The 19,102-nt window shown below is 49.4% G+C and overlaps 2 protein-coding genes across 3 annotated transcripts in view; one reads left to right on the top strand and one right to left on the bottom strand.

Annotated features, from left to right (window-relative positions):
- Positions 1–19,102, top strand: part of PAPPA2 (pappalysin 2) — a 90,869-nt gene that overhangs the window by 64,618 nt on the left and 7,149 nt on the right. For both annotated transcript variants that reach the window (XM_014874662.2, XM_088170349.1), the window contains exons 17-20: positions 4,441–4,609; positions 5,297–5,429; positions 6,546–6,655; positions 9,262–9,333. In XM_014874662.2, the coding sequence (XP_014730148.2) occupies positions 4,441–4,609; positions 5,297–5,429; positions 6,546–6,655; positions 9,262–9,333 (484 nt within the window). The remainder of the gene's footprint in view (positions 1–4,440; positions 4,610–5,296; positions 5,430–6,545; positions 6,656–9,261; positions 9,334–19,102) is intronic.
- Positions 14,664–19,102, bottom strand: part of ASTN1 (astrotactin 1) — a 70,320-nt gene continuing 65,881 nt past the window's right edge. The window contains exons 23-24 of the mRNA XM_088170352.1: positions 16,511–16,660; positions 14,664–16,374 (exon numbers count right to left, since the gene is read on the bottom strand). Coding sequence (XP_088026478.1) covers positions 16,540–16,660 — 121 coding nt within the window. The 3' untranslated portion in view covers positions 14,664–16,374; positions 16,511–16,539. The remainder of the gene's footprint in view (positions 16,375–16,510; positions 16,661–19,102) is intronic.

Raw genomic sequence — 19,102 nt, 5'->3', positions numbered from 1 at the left:
ACCATGGTTGGGATCCAGCTGTCTCCATGCAGGTGAAGATAATCTTGGACACAGATGTTCGTGCAATTACCTCACTTCTATTTTTTTAGTTGAATTTTACTGCAGGAGCACTAAGGATGCTTAGAAGGGACTGAGGTCATAGCTGAAATTAATTTCCCATAGTTTAAGTGGAAGAGAAAGGTGATGAAGAAATCAGTTGTCTTGGAGACGCTTTTGTCTATGAACTTGGGTGAGGAATGGCCCTTGGGAAATCACTGCTTGTCAACAAGAGATCCTTGAGGAAATACTGATTGTGTCATCAAGATCCTGCCAGAAGGTTGCTGCCTTCCTGCTGACAGGTTCATCTGACTGATAGTAGTGATATGAAGGGTAAAGCTTCTTTGACTCCTCCTAAAGGAGATCTGTTATCAGCCTGAAGAGGCCACGTAACAGCCTGGCTTCCAGCTGCCAAGCTACTTCACTTCTAATTCCAAAGTAAGGGTAAGAAGGGGAACTTAACATGTGCATTTGTGCTTTGTGATGGGGACTTTCTGGATTTGGGCAGAACCTGTTCCATGGCAGTACCAACCCACACCACCTGGATCACACAAATATATGAACTGTCAAGGAGAAACTTCAAGATCATCCAGAGATGTAGCACTGAAAAGTGCTGGCCTGAAAGTCAGGAGTCAGATACTTGGGGAAAAGGGCATCACCTCCACATGGCTCCTTGCTGTTGCTTCCAGCATGAAATGCCATCTGAAGCAGATATTTGACAGGAATAGACAAGATCAGGCTGGATGGGGCTTGGAGAAACTTGGTCTAGTAGAAGGTGTCCCTGTCCATGGCAGGCGGGTTGGAACAAGGTGATCATTAAGGTCCCTTCCAACCCAAAACAATTCCATGATTGTGTGGTAGTAGCTAGGAGATCCTTTAGAGAAGCACTCTAACATTGAGAGGATGCTCTCAGTTTGGGGACCTAAAAGGTCAGACTTCAGGGAACTTGTTTCCCTTGCCCATTATGGGTTGATTACTTGGAAGAAGAGATTTGGGGATCTCAAAGCTGCCTTTGTGAGGGGTTGAGCTCCTTCTGCTAGTTTGAGGGAATGAAGCAAAGAACCACTTCGGTGTTTTCAGGCAGATTTGAAAGTCTCAGCCTGCATTTTGACCAGAGATCAGTGGAGCCCAGCACAGTCCCCAGTGAGCTTTCATGGAGATGTCAGCCCCTCTTCGTTCTCTCCTGTTCAAAATGAGCAGAAACTATGGAAGAAGGAGAGGAGATGGGAGAATGTGGAGGAGAAAATGGGGACTGGAAGGAGTTAGCAGACTGGAGACTGGAAACAAAAAGGTCACAGCGGGACAAATAGAACAGCCTAATCCAAGAGCACTGCAGTTTAGGAGGGCACCAGGCACACGTGTGGTGGGCACAAAAGCACGCGCTGCCTCTGCCTGTATCTTGCCCCTTCCAGATGAAAGGCAAGCACACATAGCTATGGGAGCCAAAGAGCCAGGTAAAGAAAACCTAGGCTGTCAGGCAGGTTCCTGTCACTTCTACCTCTAAAGTTTCTAAGCATTTACAGCCCAGGTTGTCCAGGCTGTTTGGAGGGTCCTATTCACTGGTGCAGCTTTCTTTCAATTTACTGACAAATCTCTCTCCTTTCCCCCTATTCTTTTTGAAGCCATCTGTCTCCTGACATAGGAGATGAGGCTTTAGGCTCATTTGTCAACATTCCTGCACAGCAAATCCACTCCCCCTAAGCTGGCTGCCTCAGAAGATGGCTGAATCCCTGCTAGGCTATGCATGTTCAGCTCCTGGAGCTGGGCAAGTGCTTGTGCCTTCACCTCTGAGGCCCTTGCTGGCCTCGGACATCTCCCTTGGCTCCTCTGTCCATTAGGCTTGTCTGGTTGGAGGGTTGACTCTGATTTTCCTGGCTTCCTTGTTAATCCTCAAGAAGTGCTACTAAACCAGATCAGAAGAAGTTGGGGGGTGGGAGGGGGTTCAGAAATTTCAAGCTCCTATGAAGTTGTGTGTATCTATGTATATAGTTTTTTTGGTTGGTTGCTTGCTTTTTTTTAAAGTCTCTCCCTTCCCTTCTCCATGCTTCCACGTGAGCTGCTTATTTCATATATGTGGGAGTGGTCCACACCCCACCTTGTACCCCGGGGTCAGCCTGGGCAGACTGTGTTTGAAGTCCCTGGATGGATGCTGGCAGTGGGTTGAACCTCCAGAGCAAGGTGGTCTGGGGGGCTGCAGGTTTGGGGGAGAGGTGTGAGTGGCCATGCACAGCTCTGGCTCTGACTGGGGTCACTCCAGCACCACATCAAAATGAGGAGCCCCTGTGAGGATGATGGGGCTGCAAACCACAGCCTGCACCTGAGCAAACTGCAGCTGCCACAGTGTGTCCTCCCCGTGCTTGACCCATCTCCCCAGGCCTTCCTGGGTACAGGGCCTCTGCCATGATTTGGAGAGCAACAGGGAGATGCAGTGGCCAGTGAAAAGTCATGCGTGGCTGGGATGCTCCTGGTCTTTAAAGGAGTTTGCTCAGTGCCTGAGGTACTGCTGTTGCGGTGACTTCACACTACCAGTTTGTTTCTATCTCCATAACCCCCACTGCTTTACCCCTTCCAAGTCCTGCAGCTGGATCATACCCTGTGAGCCAGGAAGTTCAAGAAGGGGAAAATGCTGCTTGTGGAGCTGAGCATCCAACATGGATTAGTTCACACACACTTCTTGGTGTGTGTCTTTGCTTACCTTTAAATTTGGGCAGAGCAAAGCATCCAGTCAGATCTGGGAGACAGCAAAGTCTGATGGGGACATCTTTGCAAGGCAGTGATATCATCCTTATGGAAAGAGCAGGCAAACAAAAAAGTTAAATGAGGAATGGAATAAAACCACAGATGCATACAATGGAATCCAGAGGCCCTCTGCTTCACTAGCTTTCTGAAATACTTCATAGCTGCAGTTCTCTTAGTTAATTCAAGGCTGCTGCTGTAGGGATGGTATTGTGGCAACCCTCACTGCTCAGGTGCTAACACCACAGCCATCCTCACTTCTCAGGTGGGCTGGAGGGAAGACTTGTGCAGAGATCTGTGCCAGTGGACTTGCTGCATCTCATTCCCTAACTTGCCTGTCTCCATGTTACCTGCTGGAGCCTGCATTCACCTTGGCAGGAACCCACTGCCCCTTTATACCGTCTTGAGAAAACACAGATCCCTGATTTCTGAAGGGAGAAGGGGACTCTCCAAGAGCTGCAAATGTTTAAAAATATGAGAATTCTTCAAAAACCTCTAAAATGTCTCATCCAGGAGTTCCCAGCAGAAATCTGACAGGGAACACCCCTGGTCTGACAGTGGGGTGCAAATGGGGTCCCCTTGCTTCTCCAGGCTGTGTGACCCTGCACTGTGTTTGGAGGTGCAGTTGGGTGGCACCACACAATGTCATGACCCTGCATCAGGTGTTAGGGGGCACTTGGGTGGCCCCACACTCTGTCTGCTGCCTCTCAGAACAGGGGGCAATTTAGTGCCTTCCCCCAAGGGTTTCTCTAACCCCTGGTGGACCCCTCCACATACCTGTGGCAGGCTATAAACACCCTAATGTGGTGCCTGAAGCCCTGCATGCTGGTACCTGTGGTGGGAGAGGGCAGGAGCAGGCAGCTGGAGTGTGCGGTCTAGTAAAGGAGGACAGGAGTGGGGGGAAAAGTCTCATTAAGGATGGAGCAATCAGCTTTGGCTCAGGTAAAGCCCATCAGGACAGTGGCATGTCCTCTGCTGAGAGAGTAGTAGGCAGTAGAACTGCCTCACCAGTTTTGATGCCTCTGTGTAAAAGATGTGGTGTCTCTATCACTGCCAGGGACGGGAGACTGAAAAGTGGGTGGGCTCTGCTCCTGGACTTTTTCTTTCTTTCTTTTCTTGGCAAGTAGTTTGTGTGTGGGCTGTTTTAGCAGCATAGGGTGGTACTGGTCTGCTACAGCATGGCAGCCCCTTGGCGAGAGCAGGATTGACAGATCTGGCTGGAGTACAAAGAGGAGCCTCAGGAGCAGCTGGGCAGAGGCCAGAGGATTTACTGGTGGAGGCAAACCCCATACAGCAAAGTATGCAGCTACTGGCAGTGGGACAAAGCAGACCAGGACCTGCAGGGACTGTGGGAGGAATGGCTTAGGGGCACCGCAAGAGGTGGGGAGTAGCAGGGTGGCGAGCGCAAGGGAAATGCATCCAGTGCTCCTAGATCAGTGCAATCCCCCCAGGGAGGAGAGGAAAAGGTCATGGTTAAGCATGGGGTGTCCCTCTGGAAGATGTGCCCATGCTGAGGGATTGTATGGTATAGCAAAGTCCTACACATGGGGAGTGTGACTATGCTCCAGGAGAGATGTCTTCAGTGTGTCCCTGACAACTGTGGGATGCCTGGTGCAGCCAAAGTGCAGTGTTTGGGGTTCTGCAGTTCTGGTGTCTGTGTTTCCCCAGGAAGTTCCTGAAGGTCCAGTGCCTGGAGAGCGGGCAGTGGGAAGAGGGACACTGTGTCCCCGTGGTTTGCAAGCCCCCGCCCCCCGTCTTCGAGGGCATGTACAACTGCACCCAGGGCTTCGAGTTGGACAGCCAGTGTGTCCTCAACTGCGAGCAGCAGGGACAGCAGGTGAGTGTCTGGCGGGGAAGCAGACATTGACCACACATTGTGTTTCAGAGCATCTGCTGTGCAGAAGGGTCCTGCAACAGTTTCACCCGTCTCCAAGGCCAAAAACCTTTATACCACCAAAGAGCAGACCCTTTACAAGCCCAGAAGCTGTTCTGGCTAGGCCCCATACATGGCACTAGCTGCACCACTTCCTGGGGATGCTCACCTGCTCCCTGGGGACCTTGTCTGGAAAACAGTGGTCCTAAGCAAGCTGGCTTATCTTGGGTGAAACAGGTCAGAAAGCATAAGTAGGGGGTTTCCAGTAGGTTTTGGGAGCTGCTGTGAAAGCATTCACTTGGCTTGATGGGCAAGCTTGCTGCAGCAGTTGTGCTTACCAAGGGGCTTCCCTGGATGTGGAGGCTGCTGTCTGTCAGCTCTTCCACCCAGGTATCTTATCAATGCTTGGAAAGGGTCTTGTCAAAAGAAGTGTGGCTGATTCCGTCTGGTGAGATTCAGCAGCACCTGGGAAACAATTATTTTTCTGGTCAGTGCACATAGGCTGGGCCAGAGAGCTGCAACCCAGATGCCTTGGGGAACTTTTCTCTGGATGTGGCTGGTGGGAAGGATGTGCTTGCACAGTGCTCCCATGGAAATGGGCACTGGCCTTGCAGGGTGAGTAACGCCAGCTGCTCTCCCTCTGCTTTGCAGGTTCCCATCGTCTGCACTAAGGAGGGCTTGTGGACAGAGGAGTTCAAACTGTGTGAGAGTTTGCAGGGCACCTGCTCATCACCCCCAGAGCTGAATTTCGTGGAGTACAAGTGTGAGCAGGGGCATGGCATAGGTGAGGGCAGATGAAAACCAAACAGAAACCCAAACTTTGTGTTGACTCAGTCATCCCAGAGAGTTGATAGTCACAAGAGACTATAGATAGACTCTTCCTACACCAATCCCCACTAAACTGAAAAAAAATCCTGTTTTCTCTTCCATGATCTTTATAAACACAGAGCCAGGGGTGTCTTTATCCTCGTGCTCACCCTGGTTGCGCTCTTGGGCAAGACCCAAATCTGAAGCTGTCTCCAGCATTAGGCATCTCTCTTTTCAGAAGCAGCAGGGATTGTCTTTAGGGAAAATCTAGCTCTTTTTACATTTCCTGATCTGTAGCCCTCCATGTTTCCTGAGGTGTCTCTACTTGCTACTACTGTTGCTGTTTGCAGGGTTAATGTGACAAGTCCTAGATAAAAGCCATAAAAGCTGCAGCAGAAATTGAGTGTAACAGGGCACTTTCACCAGATGAGGGACCATATCATCCATTTCTGTTTGCAGGACTTGGTTCTTTTTTGCTTTCAGGAAAACCTACAACACTCAACCATGGTTGTTGCATCTGGTCTAGCATCCCACTGGACAGGATACTTGAGCACACTCTATTATTCTGAAGCAAATGCACCAGTCATCCCAGTCTGGTCAAACCAGGCTGAGGACAGTCTAATGACAGGGACTACTGAGGTTCAGCTCAGGACAGATCTGATGTGAAGCTAGGATTAGGGCTGGGATCCCACCTGTTTTTCCAAGGTGATTTTTGCAGCTTTTTTTCTTCCTGGGTCATGGGAAAGCAGTGGGAATTCTCTGTGGTAGAAAAATTATGAAATACATTTCCTAACACATCAGCAAATATCATATCCAGGCCAAACTTACTTTCATGCTGGATCCCATGTCCAGCCATCAAGGTTGGAATCTTTCTCTTAGGTTGTGTTCAGTGTTCCTTTCATCTGGGAGAAGAGAATTGGGCACAACTCCTGTAGACTCTTGGATAATTCAGGATTTGGGGAAGGAATTGCTATGCCAGGCAGGGAGGAAAAGGGTCCCCTCTACATCTTTCACTGCTATCAGTGGTGGCCTCCTACAAGAAATTGATGTGTGGCTCCTGGTAAGGTCATCAAGGCTTTCCCTCCTCCCACAGGTGCTGTGTGCATTCCTTCCTGTATCATTCCTCCCAGTGACCCCGTCATACTGCCCAAAAATGTCACTGCTGAGACAATGGATCACCGGCTGCAGCCCACCAGAGTCCAGGTAAAAGGGGAGATGAATTCTTCTAGCAGGGGGATTGCTGGCACCATAGAAAGGGAACCTCCTTCCCTCTCCATCTGGTGTTTTAAACCAAAATCTCTCCCTCAGGTGAAGAAGGGTAAGGCTTGTAAAGACAAGCAGTGGATGCTACTACGCATCCTCTGGCTCTCCTATACCAATGTTCAGCATAGTTATCAGCTCCCAAGCCAGCTTTCAAGGAATTGCATCATATCACAATATATGAAGTTTGACACAAGAAACCTACTGATTTTTCAGGATGTGATGTGTGCCTAAACCCTTTAAGTTGCTGTTTATTGTCAGTCAGTGTATTGAGAGAGCAAAAGCCACCTCTGGCACAGTGTAAGCCTGGGTCCCCAATTACCTGGCAGCAGAGATGCAATCCTAGGCAGGCATTTCCCTGCCAAGGAAGAGACAGGGCACTGTCTGCTGAAAGGTGTCTCCAGCTGCCAGGACCCGCTGGCCAGCTGGGTGCCTCTGTTGCTGGAGCAGGGGAGCCTTTCCCTCCCCACCTCTTACTCATTTTGTAGGCAAAGCAGCTCAAATAGCTCAAATAGTTTGGATCCTCATGGCATGACTTTACCAAAAAGCAGCTCTGCCGGGGTAATATTTCTTAAAATAAAAACGAGATGTATAAGGAAGGAGGTGGAACAAAGAAAAGCAAACAGTCTTCTCAGGAGCCAGTGTTCCCATCCAAATGCTTTCTCCTCCTCTTGGGAACCCGCAGGAGGCCCAGCATCGTGCCTGTGGATACTACAGTGCATTGCCTTGAATCAGACCCACAGTGGACAGCTGCCGGGGGTGTGAGGATGCCTGGGGCATGTGGGATGGTTAAGCACGAGCCTTGGAAGGAGTCCTTGCCTTTGAGGGATCGGATGGCTTGGCCTGTTGAGGCAGTGGCATTCAGCTTCCCTTTCACCACCGCTGCAGGTTTTCGTGCAAGAGAGGCATTTTGCTGAGAGGAGAGGGAGGAGGGAGAGGAGACACTATTTTAAGAAGGAGCTCTGTCCTTTGCCAGGAGCGCTCTCCCTGGACCATCTTGTTTTCCTCTCTGTCTTGGCTTCTGTCTCTGCTCCCCACTTGGCTCCCCCAAGCCTCCAAAAGTTTGCTGTTCCTGGGAGCTGCCATGCTCCATGAGATGGAGAGGATGGGGCAAACAACACTGGGAACTGCAGAGGCCACTCAGAAAAGGCACAGTCCTGTTTTCTTTTCAGCTCTGATTCATTGCATTCCGCAGCTGAGCAGGTTTGTCTCTCTGCCCTTATTTCCCAGCCTGGAATACGAATATACTAATATGAGTATGCTAAAATGGCATATGAGTTGCACAACAACCACATACAAAGTAACTCCTTGGGGTTGGGATTCACACATCCTGTTAGCTGAGCAGGAATTGGTGGGCTCTGGAATTCCCCAGTCTTTGCCCCTTTAGGCTGGCTCTCTCAGGAACTGCTCTCTCTGCACTGGCTGAGAAGGGCCAGGACCTCATCCCCCTCCAGCCTCATCATGGTCTTGACCAAAGGTGCTGCAGAAGGACCTACAGCTGGTCTGTGTGGGCAGAGCTGCCTCATGCCTAATTGCCATGCCACCTGGGAATGCTGGAACCTGTCTTCCTGCCACTGAACATATCAAAGAAGAGGCTGGGAGAAAATGCACCTACCCCTCTGTGCAATTCCTGTGCTGCGAAGGGCATCCTAGGACATTTTCACAGGCCAGATGCTGTTTTATGGGGCCTCAGATTTCAAAGCCTGCCTGAGCTTTACAAGGAGGAAATTGCATGGTGGTGGGGCTTTTCTTCCCCCTGTGTAATCATGAGTGTTCCCCACAACCCAGCTAAATGAGCAGGGTGGTGTGTTCCAGGGCTGGGAAACCAAGCCCTCCACATCTTGCTCGTGTCCATCTGGCTGCAACAGCTGAATTTGTGCCTTGTAAATACCAGTGAGAACCTCAGAGCTGACCATGAGTCTGGTGTATCTGCTTCAAGTCAGGTCTGGGGAGATGAGCCCTCCTAGGACACAGTTTTCAGAGCCTGAGCAGGGATCAGTGAGCCAGTTATTGTGGGCACTGAGTGATGACCAGCTGAGAAGCTGGTGAATTCAGCATCACACAGAGACATGATGGTAGATTCCAGCTTCTTGTGGCCTACTCCCAGCAGCAGCTCTGGCCAAGTCAGACATTATGGTGGCACTGCCAGTCAAACCCACTTCTCAGGTCGTCCCTGTCCTTTTCCTTTATCATCTTCCAGTTTTGTTTCAATACAGAAACATAGAATCACTAAGGCTGGAAAAGACTTCCAAGATCAGCAAGTCCAACCAATATACATCTACATACATACACACACACACACGTGTGTGTGTGTGTATCTGGCCTCTGCCTTGAACAATGTACCCTAGTCCATGGGTTCCTGGGTGCAGCTACCCTGGGTTTGCTCGGCCTCAAAGGGTGCAGGGAGGGCCCTGGGGGGGGTCACTGCTGTTCTGCCCCACAGTGAGTAATGTAGTGTTGTAGGAGACCCTCTAGCTCCAGAAAGCACTGCTGGCTGTTTCCCTGCCTCATCCACCTCACCTAACTGCTGGCTTCTCCTCCTCTCCCAGAACATTGTGTGCACGGGCAGGCTGCGGTGGTATCCGGACCCCTCTGTCATTCACTGCATCCAGTCGTGCGAGGTAAGCCCTCCCTGTCACCAACATGAGCTGCTTGCTCCTTGCAGGAGAGCTCCTGGCAGCCAACACAAACCAGACTGCTTTCACCCTGTTTTCTCCAAGCTGGGCCAGGGCTTGCTGGATGAGCGGAGATAGCAGAGGAAGCATCCTTGGGTAGAGTCCCCACAGCCAGGATGATGCTGGGGAGCAAGAGCTGCACAATAACCCATTTCCTTCCTTGCCTGCTTTGTTTTTGCCAGCCCAGGCAGAATATTCTAGCACTGGCAAGGGGTATCCCCCTAAAGCCTGAGCTGACTCCAAGCTGGAATATTTTCCTAACCAGAACCACAGTTCTAGAGTAACATGGGTCCAGAAAAGCCCTGTGTGACTCACCTGTCCAAATCAAACAATCAGGATTTTGAGCCTTGTATATGCAAAACAAACTGCTCCTGAAGAATCTGCAGACAAAGAATTCATTGCAGAAGTTGGTTACCCACTCATTTAACTTTCAATAATGACCAGGCAGGAGAAAATCATAGGCAGCCTGGAGTCAGTTCACAAAGAAAATTAAAAATAGGCTGTCTTTGTCAAGCACTAGTTGTTATTATGATTGAGGATCAAAGGAAAAGGAGGGGGGGAATTTTGGAATGTTGTATGCTGAAAATTTGGGATTTTTACCAAAAAGGAAAATGTAAATGGAGTTTGCACACCAAAAATAGCTTTGGGGTTTGCTGATTGTATTTTTTTCTTGTGCTCATTTCAATGCGAATGATTGCTTTTCCTCACTGGTTCTGCTGAGCTCAGCTCTTTGTCTACTGAAGTGTGGGGAAAAGGGCAATGTTACAGGAGGGACGTCCCAAGGAAGGAAATCTTATGGTCTGCAGAAGGTGCAGCCATTATTTCCCAAATTTGATGTCTGTGTTGTGCATTACACACACACACACACACACACACACACACACACACACACACAGAGTGTCTGTGTCTACTGTGAGACACAGGCAGAAAGAGTAGGGGAATGAGGTGCTGTGTGCTATAGAGGTGTTTGGTGATTGAGTACCAGAAGTTAGTGATCCTCTGACATTTTGGGAGCTCTCTGTCTTCTAAACCACATCTTCTAGCACAAATCTGGTGTAATGTGTTTGAAATAGGATGGCTTAAGTGGAAGAGCAGACTAGATGATTGAGTGATTGTCTCTGTGGTGGTTCTGCTAGCAAGGGAGAATTTCTTGTACTCTCTGGGACTAGGTCCTTTCAAAAAAGAAGCCGATGGAGTGTGAGATGGTTCTTCTTCCCTTCCTGTGCAGCTCAGGTAACATAAAGCTGACACAATTGTGAGGCTTCTCCCTTAGGCTCAAGTACACCAGACTGACTGTTTCCTCCTCTGTGGTTCCTGTGCTTCATCTTGGGTTTGAATGTTCAGTGAGAGATCCCATAGGGAATGATGAAAAATGCCAGTTTATTTGTGTGTGTGTGAGAGAGAGAGAGAAACTGAGTACCTGAAGTCCCAGTGTCCCAGTTTAAATCACTGTGCTCTCATCAACCACCCAAACGTTCTCACAGTCAATATGAGCTCTTTCTGTTCCTATTTGCTTGTCACCCTCCTTTACTCTTAGAAAGCAGTCCCAGGCAGGACTCTTGGCACACAGGAGGTTAACCAAGCCAAAAGCTTGCAGTGTCCCACCAGAAGATGGAGAGATTCCATGTTCTTCATCACCCTTGTAGACTCTTTAATGCTTTTTCTGCTTTCAATTATTGTTTTATCTGGAAAGACCAAGCAGTCAGTACATACTCTTCCATCCAAGGTCTCACCATAGTCCTGCATAAAGCTTCCTTGTGCTGGAAATGTCTCTTTTGATGGGACACAGGACTATATCTGTTGTTTCTGCAGTTGCATCAGTTTGGCAGTTCAGATATCCTGAGGTCAGCAAGTACACCCAGATCTTTCTCTTCCTCCTTTGTTTCCAACTGATGAGCACCAAGCTAACAGCAGATGTTTTGCCATCAGTACAAGAGCTTGCCCTTTAATTTTATATAAGAGAATATACTCTTGTTTCTCTCTCTAGTCCTTCAGGTCATCTAACTCTTTGTTAGATATCCTGATCCTCCTCTGTGGAACAGCCTTTTTCCTTGTTAGCACTTGCATCGGGGCAGGCCTATTTTTAAGGTCACAGTCACTCACTGTAACACTAATGAAGATTCATCCTTGGATAGTTTCTTTCACCCTTATGCTCTCCTTTTGGATACAGCTCCCAGCCTCCTCTTCATCCCTGTTTTCTTTCTCCTCACTTCTCACATACATGTCTTGGTTTCTTCTTTTCCGTGTGTTTCCTCCTATGGTGCTGCAAGCTGTTAAGGTTGGAACAATGATCCAAATTTTCCTAGATAACTTTCCTCCCCCACATGAGTTTCACAGTAGTCATTGTCTTGCCATAAAGAATAACTCTTACTGAAAGTGCCTCTTTCAAACTATTACTCTGGGAGCTGCTGCTTGGCACTGGGAAGAAAGGAGATGTCACCAGTTTCTCCATTTGACCACAGAATGCCCTGAATGTTGTTTCTACCTCATCTCTGCTGATTTCCATCCTCATTCCTATTCCTCTCTGCCCTCCTCCTTGTGATGAAAAACTCTGCATTTCTCAGAGGCTGTTTCACTTCCCTCAATCCCTTGTGGATATGGAGTCATCACACAGCAGGAGCAGGGTAGAGAAAGAATATAATCTGTACTCTCTCCTCACTGCACTATGGGCCCCCTCACACACGGTTCAGCTTCACTTGCCATGTCCATGGATCATATTAGTCCCAGGTTCCCTCTCATTTCATAGGAGCCCCTCAATGGAGACACCTCCTTTAAGAGCCCAGACTCTGCCATCATTGGGCATTGAAGTGCTGTTCCAGTGGACTGTTCGTGTCACCTCAGGTCTGAGTCACCCCTTGGAGATTCTGTTGTCTCTTCATTGACTGCCAAGTGTGTGTTGGATCAGGAAGTTTTCTCTTCTGGATGCCTCAGTGAGGGGAGCAACCCTACATAACAGAAATCCAGGCCACCTGGCAGCTCATACGGTCTCTGTCTGGTGGAGTCACTTCAGGCCGGGGCACGGGAGCAGTAGCCAAGGCTCAACTTTCCCCACTCCATCTGGAGCTCTGCCTCATATTGGAAAGTCCAAGTCACCATGCAATGGCATTAGAGGGACTCTCGCTCATCTTTATCCTATACTGGCAGTGGATCAGTCTGCCTGCTCATCCGTCTCACTCCTCTCCCTACCTCCCTTCTCTTTCCATTAATCTGGTCATCCATCTGCCTCCCGCTCTCTTGCTGTGCCTTGCCAAGTTCCCCAGTGCCAGAGCGGTGAGGCACGTACTTCGGCAAGGGAGGGAGGGGAGGGAGGGAGGGAGGGATGCAAACCTTTCCAGGAGCCCGTCAGGAATACAAGTTAGCACTGAGCACACTTTGCCTTTTGAGGGCCAGTGGAACATCTCGTCCCCTGCCATCAGTAGAAAAACAGATGGCAGCACCAAGGGAGGGGGCTTGGGGCTGTCAGGAGAGGGGAGTGGAGGAGGAGAGGAACCCCTCCTCCCCACCATGGGTTGTGAGGAGGTGGTTTTGGTCCTGGTGGTGTGTTTGACTGCTGTGAGGGAGGTGTTTGCAGCATGTGGGTCACATTCTCCTAAGCCATCCCAAGGTGATCACCTCTGATGTGCTCAAAATCAAGTGAGACTGTTGACTTCAGAGGAAGAGACAGCATGTACAGAGATCCAGGTGGCTCCCTTGGACTTTTCCTGCCACGGTCCAAGGTAGTCTGTGCATGAGCATGACTGCTATAGAGCACCTCCTAGTCTGTGCAATGCCCTACATCTGCACCCCTTTGTCTCCCACCACAGGGGCTCCTGTGCTTCACATTGTAGATGTGGTTTAGGTGCAAAATTTCCCTTATTTTATCATCATCAGTGTTTACCCGATGTTATTCACAGGACCGGGGTAACCACCACTGTCCTGCTGTAATGCACTCAGAGAAAGCTAGGCTACTCTTTCAGTGACTGCTGAACGTGGGCAGCTTTCTTTTGGGCAGCCAGCACATTGTGCAACATGCTGGCCTCATTCTCACCTCCAGCTTCATGTCATTATGTGCAGGTAGCAAAGGGTTAATTGGAAGGGACTTTCACTTGAGAGCTGCCTCATGCCCTGGATGAAGATGGGCAGAGAACAGAACACTGTTGTGAGCATGAGCTGCTGGGAATTTCTCAGGTCTTCACTGCATGAGGACAAGGTCTTGCTCCCCTCTCATGCTGCTGGTCACGTCTTCACAATTGTGAAACATTAATCTGTTCTCTGTTTTGTGGTTTTCCTGAGGTATTACAATGGAAATGATTAAATAGGGACTGAAGTGTATTTGTGGTCGTAAGTTGTTCCTGAGTCTCCTGATCCAACAGGTATTGAAGGACCCTGAAGGATCCTTAGCTCTTCCCACCAGCATGCACAAAACCCTCACTTGGTGCACATCTGTGGCTTGTGTCTAGCATTTCTCAGTCAGAATTAACCCTTTGGAAGGCATATGCAATAAGGATGGTGGGGTCACCTAAAATCTGCTATTCTATCATGTGATGCAAGACAGGGTGAGTCTTGTTCCCTGGGACAGCACTGCAACTGAGGTCTAGCTGCCTCTGCTCCTCAGTATCAGTGGGGCTGAGGACCCTTGGTTCTCACTTATCCCAGACTTTTGGGTCTCTGATTTTGTACCATGGCAAAACTCAGCGCAGGAAACTGGTAAGAAATGTGATGCTGATGGAATGCTCTGCTCCAGGAGAGATTGTTTTCTGTACTTCTGTGGCTTAAGGCAATGAAGACTACAGACATCCCACCTGCACCAAGGAGACTCTCTAGAGCAACTAGAGCAGTGTGGCCAGAATTTAGTCACCCTCTCATGATGCACACATCTTTTTCCTCTCTTGGACCAGGCAGTGCTGTACCTTCCACCCTGCTTAATGCAGCTGGTACAGATGGTGGGGGAGCATGAGGAGCAAGGACTGCAGGTTGTGGTCACTTCTGCATCAGACCTGACCTCTGACTGGTGAAGGCGAAGCCCTTCATGCTGGGGAGGTGGAAGGCAAGGTGGGAGCTCTTTACATACCTGCTGGGTACTTTTTCATGCTGCTTTTGGCATGGGTGGCTGTGGGCTGCTCAGCATGTGATATGGCCTTCCAGGGGATGATCCCAAAGAAATCTATTTCTCTTCCAAAAATGCTTTTCCTAAACAGTGAAAAGATCTGTGCCCCCTGCACACACACAGAGTGTGATTGTAGCAGCATCATTTTATTAAGAGACAAAACAGAGGGAAACAAAGCAATCACACAGCAGCACAGTGCAAGGAAAGGGACAGGTGCCCCTCCCCTACCTGCAGGAACAGGCTCACCCTGTGAAAAAAAATGGGGGTCTTTTGGCATGGGTAGGGCTCCAACACCCAGACACACCACCAGTAGTGGTGGAGCCCCAAAGAGGTGGGAACGGCCTCAACTTCCCCAAACCACAATGCCAGCAGCCCTGCACTTGGGATGTGCTAACCTATGGCTGCTTCTCTTCCCTCTCCAGTTCAGGTGCTTTCCCCTCATCCCTGTCCACGTCCTGCTTTTCCCCCTCCCACCAATCACAGTCATGCAGCCAGTGGTATAGACAGAGTGGAAAACCACTGAAAGCACCCACTGAAATAAAAATCAGTGAGTCGTTTCTGATAATAAACATCCCCAAGCGTAGCCCAGCCAACTGCTCTTCCAACATGAATATTCATTCCCTTTCAGCTCCTTCATCCCTTGTACATTGTTTTTCTTTCTGTTTAAGATCTGTAACAAGAACTTGGCAGAAACCAGATACAAGTGGGTCAGGAGGCCCTTGTGGTTTTCAAGGCTTGTTTTCCATAACCCGTTCTATCCTGTAACATATTTTGCACAAATGGCTTGGCAAGAGATCTAATCCATGCAGCAGGAGAGCCACTGAGGGCAAGATGGCAGGCTGGTGCTCATGGCACGGGAAGTCCTGCCTTCTCTTGTGTGTCCCAGTGGTATCCCTGTGAATGGTGGGCCACCATGCTTGCCAGGAGCACTACTGACACACAGAAACTTCCTCTGCTTCTCTCTCTCTCTCTGTTCTTTCCTGCTTCTGTTTATCTTCTCCTGTTAGCACTGAGATCAGAGTGAAAAAAGGACAAGGCTGAGGAACTCACCATGAATAGGTAATAGACATGAATGTTTTGATAGAAGCAAAAATCTGCTCTGGTGTGGTGATCTACACCAGCATTCATCCCTTTCTTCCCTCTTGTCCCTTGGACTGTGCAAAGACCTTTCCAGATGGCTCTCTGCTGAAACATGAGACCTCTGAGCAGCACATCCTCATACAGGGGTCCAAAGTGCCCCATGTTCACTTCTGCAGCAGAAGTATGTCTGAGCCAAATCCTGGCCTGGGACACACAAGTACTTTCAGGCACTATGAAGGCAAGGACCTTCTCTCCCAGGATGGCCATGGACAGCAGCCTGTGGAGCCTCTGTGCACTCCATCCCCGTTACAGACAGACTGGTTCAAATGGGCCCACAGCTGTTAGCAGAAAACCCGTGTCCAAGGGACCTCATTGTCCTGAAAAACACCTAGAGCTCCACACCAAGACTGCTGGGAGGTGGAATGGCAGTACCAGTGAAGGTCCATGAGCTGAAATGAGACAGCAGGGTGTCACAACACTCCAGCCCACCGCCTCTTCCCTGAAGTGGTTATTGAGATATATGGAGAATGTTCTCAAGCAGCAAGCCTCTGTTTCTGTAGTGAGACTTGGGGAGAAGACACTGGAGCTGGACCACATGTTTCTGGAGACCTGAGATGTGATATAAGCAATCTGCATGCTTAGCTGACGAGTGGCTCAGGCTCAACAAACAGCTGGAATTTCTCTATTTTGCTTTTTCTCTGTGTCTGAGGTGATGGGGGCAGGTCCATGACGTCTCCAACAAGTCATGCAACAGGCATGTACCTCCAAGGGACAGCTGCTACAGTTCAAAAGGAGCAGAGGGATGGCTTAGGGGGCAGAAACTGGAAGACATAAAAATGGACGATGAAGCACTAAGCCTGTAGGATTTTGTTTCTCTTCTTCAGGCTAGTTGGTCCCAGCTTCCTGTTTCCAAATGTCTAGAGGTCTCTTCCTCTGGGTGGTGCTCACCCTACTTACCTCTTTACAATGGGCCAGGTAGACCTTGCTCACTGCTCAGGGTGGCTCAGGGCACAAAAACATCCAAAAAACTTTCTGAGCATAAGCCAGACCTGTTCCCTCTCTGTCACTCTGTTTTTCAGAGCCGATTTCCTCCTTGTGCCAGAGAGCCTCCAAAAAGAGAGAAAAAAAGTGAATGTGCTTGGGGTGTCAAGGAGAGAAGAAAAAATAAAATAAAATAAAAGACACTGCAACAGAGAGAAGCCAAGAAAAATATTTAATCCAAACAATGAACATTGTCATTTCCTCCCACAGTCTGCATTCCCAGTCAACTTCCCTGGGCAAGCAGGGAGAGCCAAGAATGACCGGGCTCTCTGCCTCACCAGTGTGAATGTGTGTAAGGAAAGGGATGTGTCCTGGGGACACGGTGCTATAGCATCACTTTAGCCAGCTCCTGTCACATCTCTGGCCTTAAAGACTGACAGTTTTCTGCAGGGGAACAGTGTTTTGGAAGGATGTTGGAGGGATTGGGACACGAATGGGAGGGGGAATTTTCAGGGACCCAAGCTGGAGTGGTGGATGTATTGGGGCTTTAAGTGAAAGCCCAGTACAGATGTTTAACAGGCTTTGGGCACTACTCAAGTCCTCCCAGGGACCTCCCAGAGCTTTCGGAAAGATCTTGTTAGTGACTGAGGTGAGGAAGAAGGGAAGACGTACGGCAGGGAGAAGCTGCCCTCTGCCTCTCCAAGGGCTACTGCAGCCTGTCCATACTTCCCTTTTCCCACACATCCTGCCTGTTCCTCCCTGCCATGGACAGCACCTTCACCTGGGACACAGCTTCTCTTGCATGCCTAAGCCCCCTGCAGCTGTAGCACTCTCCAGCCCTGGGGCAACTCACATTCATGTCCCGTGGTTCTGTGAAGCCTGGTTTGGGCTGACATCCCCCTGCCACCAAAGGGATGGGGTTTCCAACTCATCTTCCCACCACTGGTGACTCATCCGTCCCAGGAGCACAATTACTGGTATTGAAGCTAAAGCACAAGGCGTGAGTCCGAGGGCAGCAGCAGCTTTTGCAGGGCGGATCCCTGCCCAAATGGTGGTTCCCCTGTTTCTCTGGGGCTGCTTTCAAAGTGACAGCTGAAGAGGGCAAAAACACTTGCATCTTCTCAGCCACGTGGTTGTATTAGCGTGAAAACGGTCTGAGCTTGATGCCCAGAATACCAATTCCCAAATGGAAAAATGAAAGGACAACAAAATTCATGCTGACTTAGAAGCTCCATGAAAGCAAACTATGCACCCTCCTTGGATGGATCAGCAGAGTCATAAAGCCCAGGACCAGTCTGGGAGAAAGCATTTTGCTTCTTAAGGCTGGACTTGACTCCCTGAGACTGGAATCTGGCCTTTCAATGGCTGGATGCAGGTAGAAATGACAAGCACTTTCCATCTTAGTGGTAGATCAGGGGAGTCTTTCAGCTCCTCAGTTACACAGTTGGCCAGGTGAATGCTGATTCTTTATTCCACCTTCCTCCAAAGCATCTAGAAGGGGGCATGGCGAAAAGCAAGGTTCTGGGCCTTCAGGTGTGCTCAACTAGAGCAAAACCTGCATTCCTAGAAAATAATGTTTGTCAAACACCAGCAACGCAGCACTGAAATATGTCCAACACTGATGTGATCTGTGATTGAGTCTTTGTGATCTATCTTTCCCTCACCATGTTGCACCCTTTCGTGCTCTTTCACACTGAATCAAGCTACCTGTAAGGTGGATTTGAAGAAAAATGCCTGGACCCAACCCACCTCATTGATGGCACTGGGGACTCCCTGCTGGGCAGGACAACAGCCCCAGGAATGGAGCCAGCCTGGGGAATCTTCAAGGGTTGTGGAAAAATATTGTGCACAGGCACTGCTCCCTGTGTGACATCTCCCAGCATCCTTGAGAGAAACTCTACCACTGAGCACTCAGAGATACTTCTGGCTGGGATGCATTGGGATCTAACCAGTCTTTTCTTGAGTCCTTCCTTTGCCTGCAATATTTTTCCCTCTTTCATTTTTTTTCTCCTTAAAATTTTTCTCTTTTCATCTGTGCCTCTCCCAGCTTTGAGAGCCTATGTTTTTTTAGCCTATTTAAATTGCCAAGCACTTGATTTGCTGTTACTATTTTTGTGCCGGCAGCACAGGGCTCTGGCCCGTCAGTGCCAGATGCTGCACCTCCACGTGCTGACACACGCCCCACTAAAGCTCCTGTCTGAACAAACAAGGAAGATGGATGGCCGAGCGGGATATCCGCTGACACAGCTCGTCTCCCTGGCTGCCTCAGTGGCATGCCGCCTGGCCCAACAGTTCCCCACCACTCAACACAGCGTAGAGCAGCTACTGCAATTACCTTACTCATTTTTTCCCTGTTTATGAGAGACATTTCAACCAGCCCACTACCCCTCCCACCCCCCCACCCCCCCACACACTGGAGGATGCGTATTCTGGCAGCTGAGACCCAGCTGACCATTTCCCTGGATCACATCCATCACCTTCATGTGGCGCATCTGGGCATTCGTGTTTTCCTTTTTCTTGCCAGCATCTTAAAGCATCATCAGGAGTTTTTCAAGTCGCAGACATGAG

This window comes from Sturnus vulgaris, chromosome 9, assembly GCF_052056855.1.
Source record: "Sturnus vulgaris isolate bStuVul1 chromosome 9, bStuVul1.hap1, whole genome shotgun sequence".
Classification (NCBI taxonomy): Eukaryota; Metazoa; Chordata; class Aves; order Passeriformes; family Sturnidae; genus Sturnus; species Sturnus vulgaris.
Note: the sequence above shows the minus strand (reverse complement) of the source record. Positions and strands in the feature narration are given on the sequence as shown.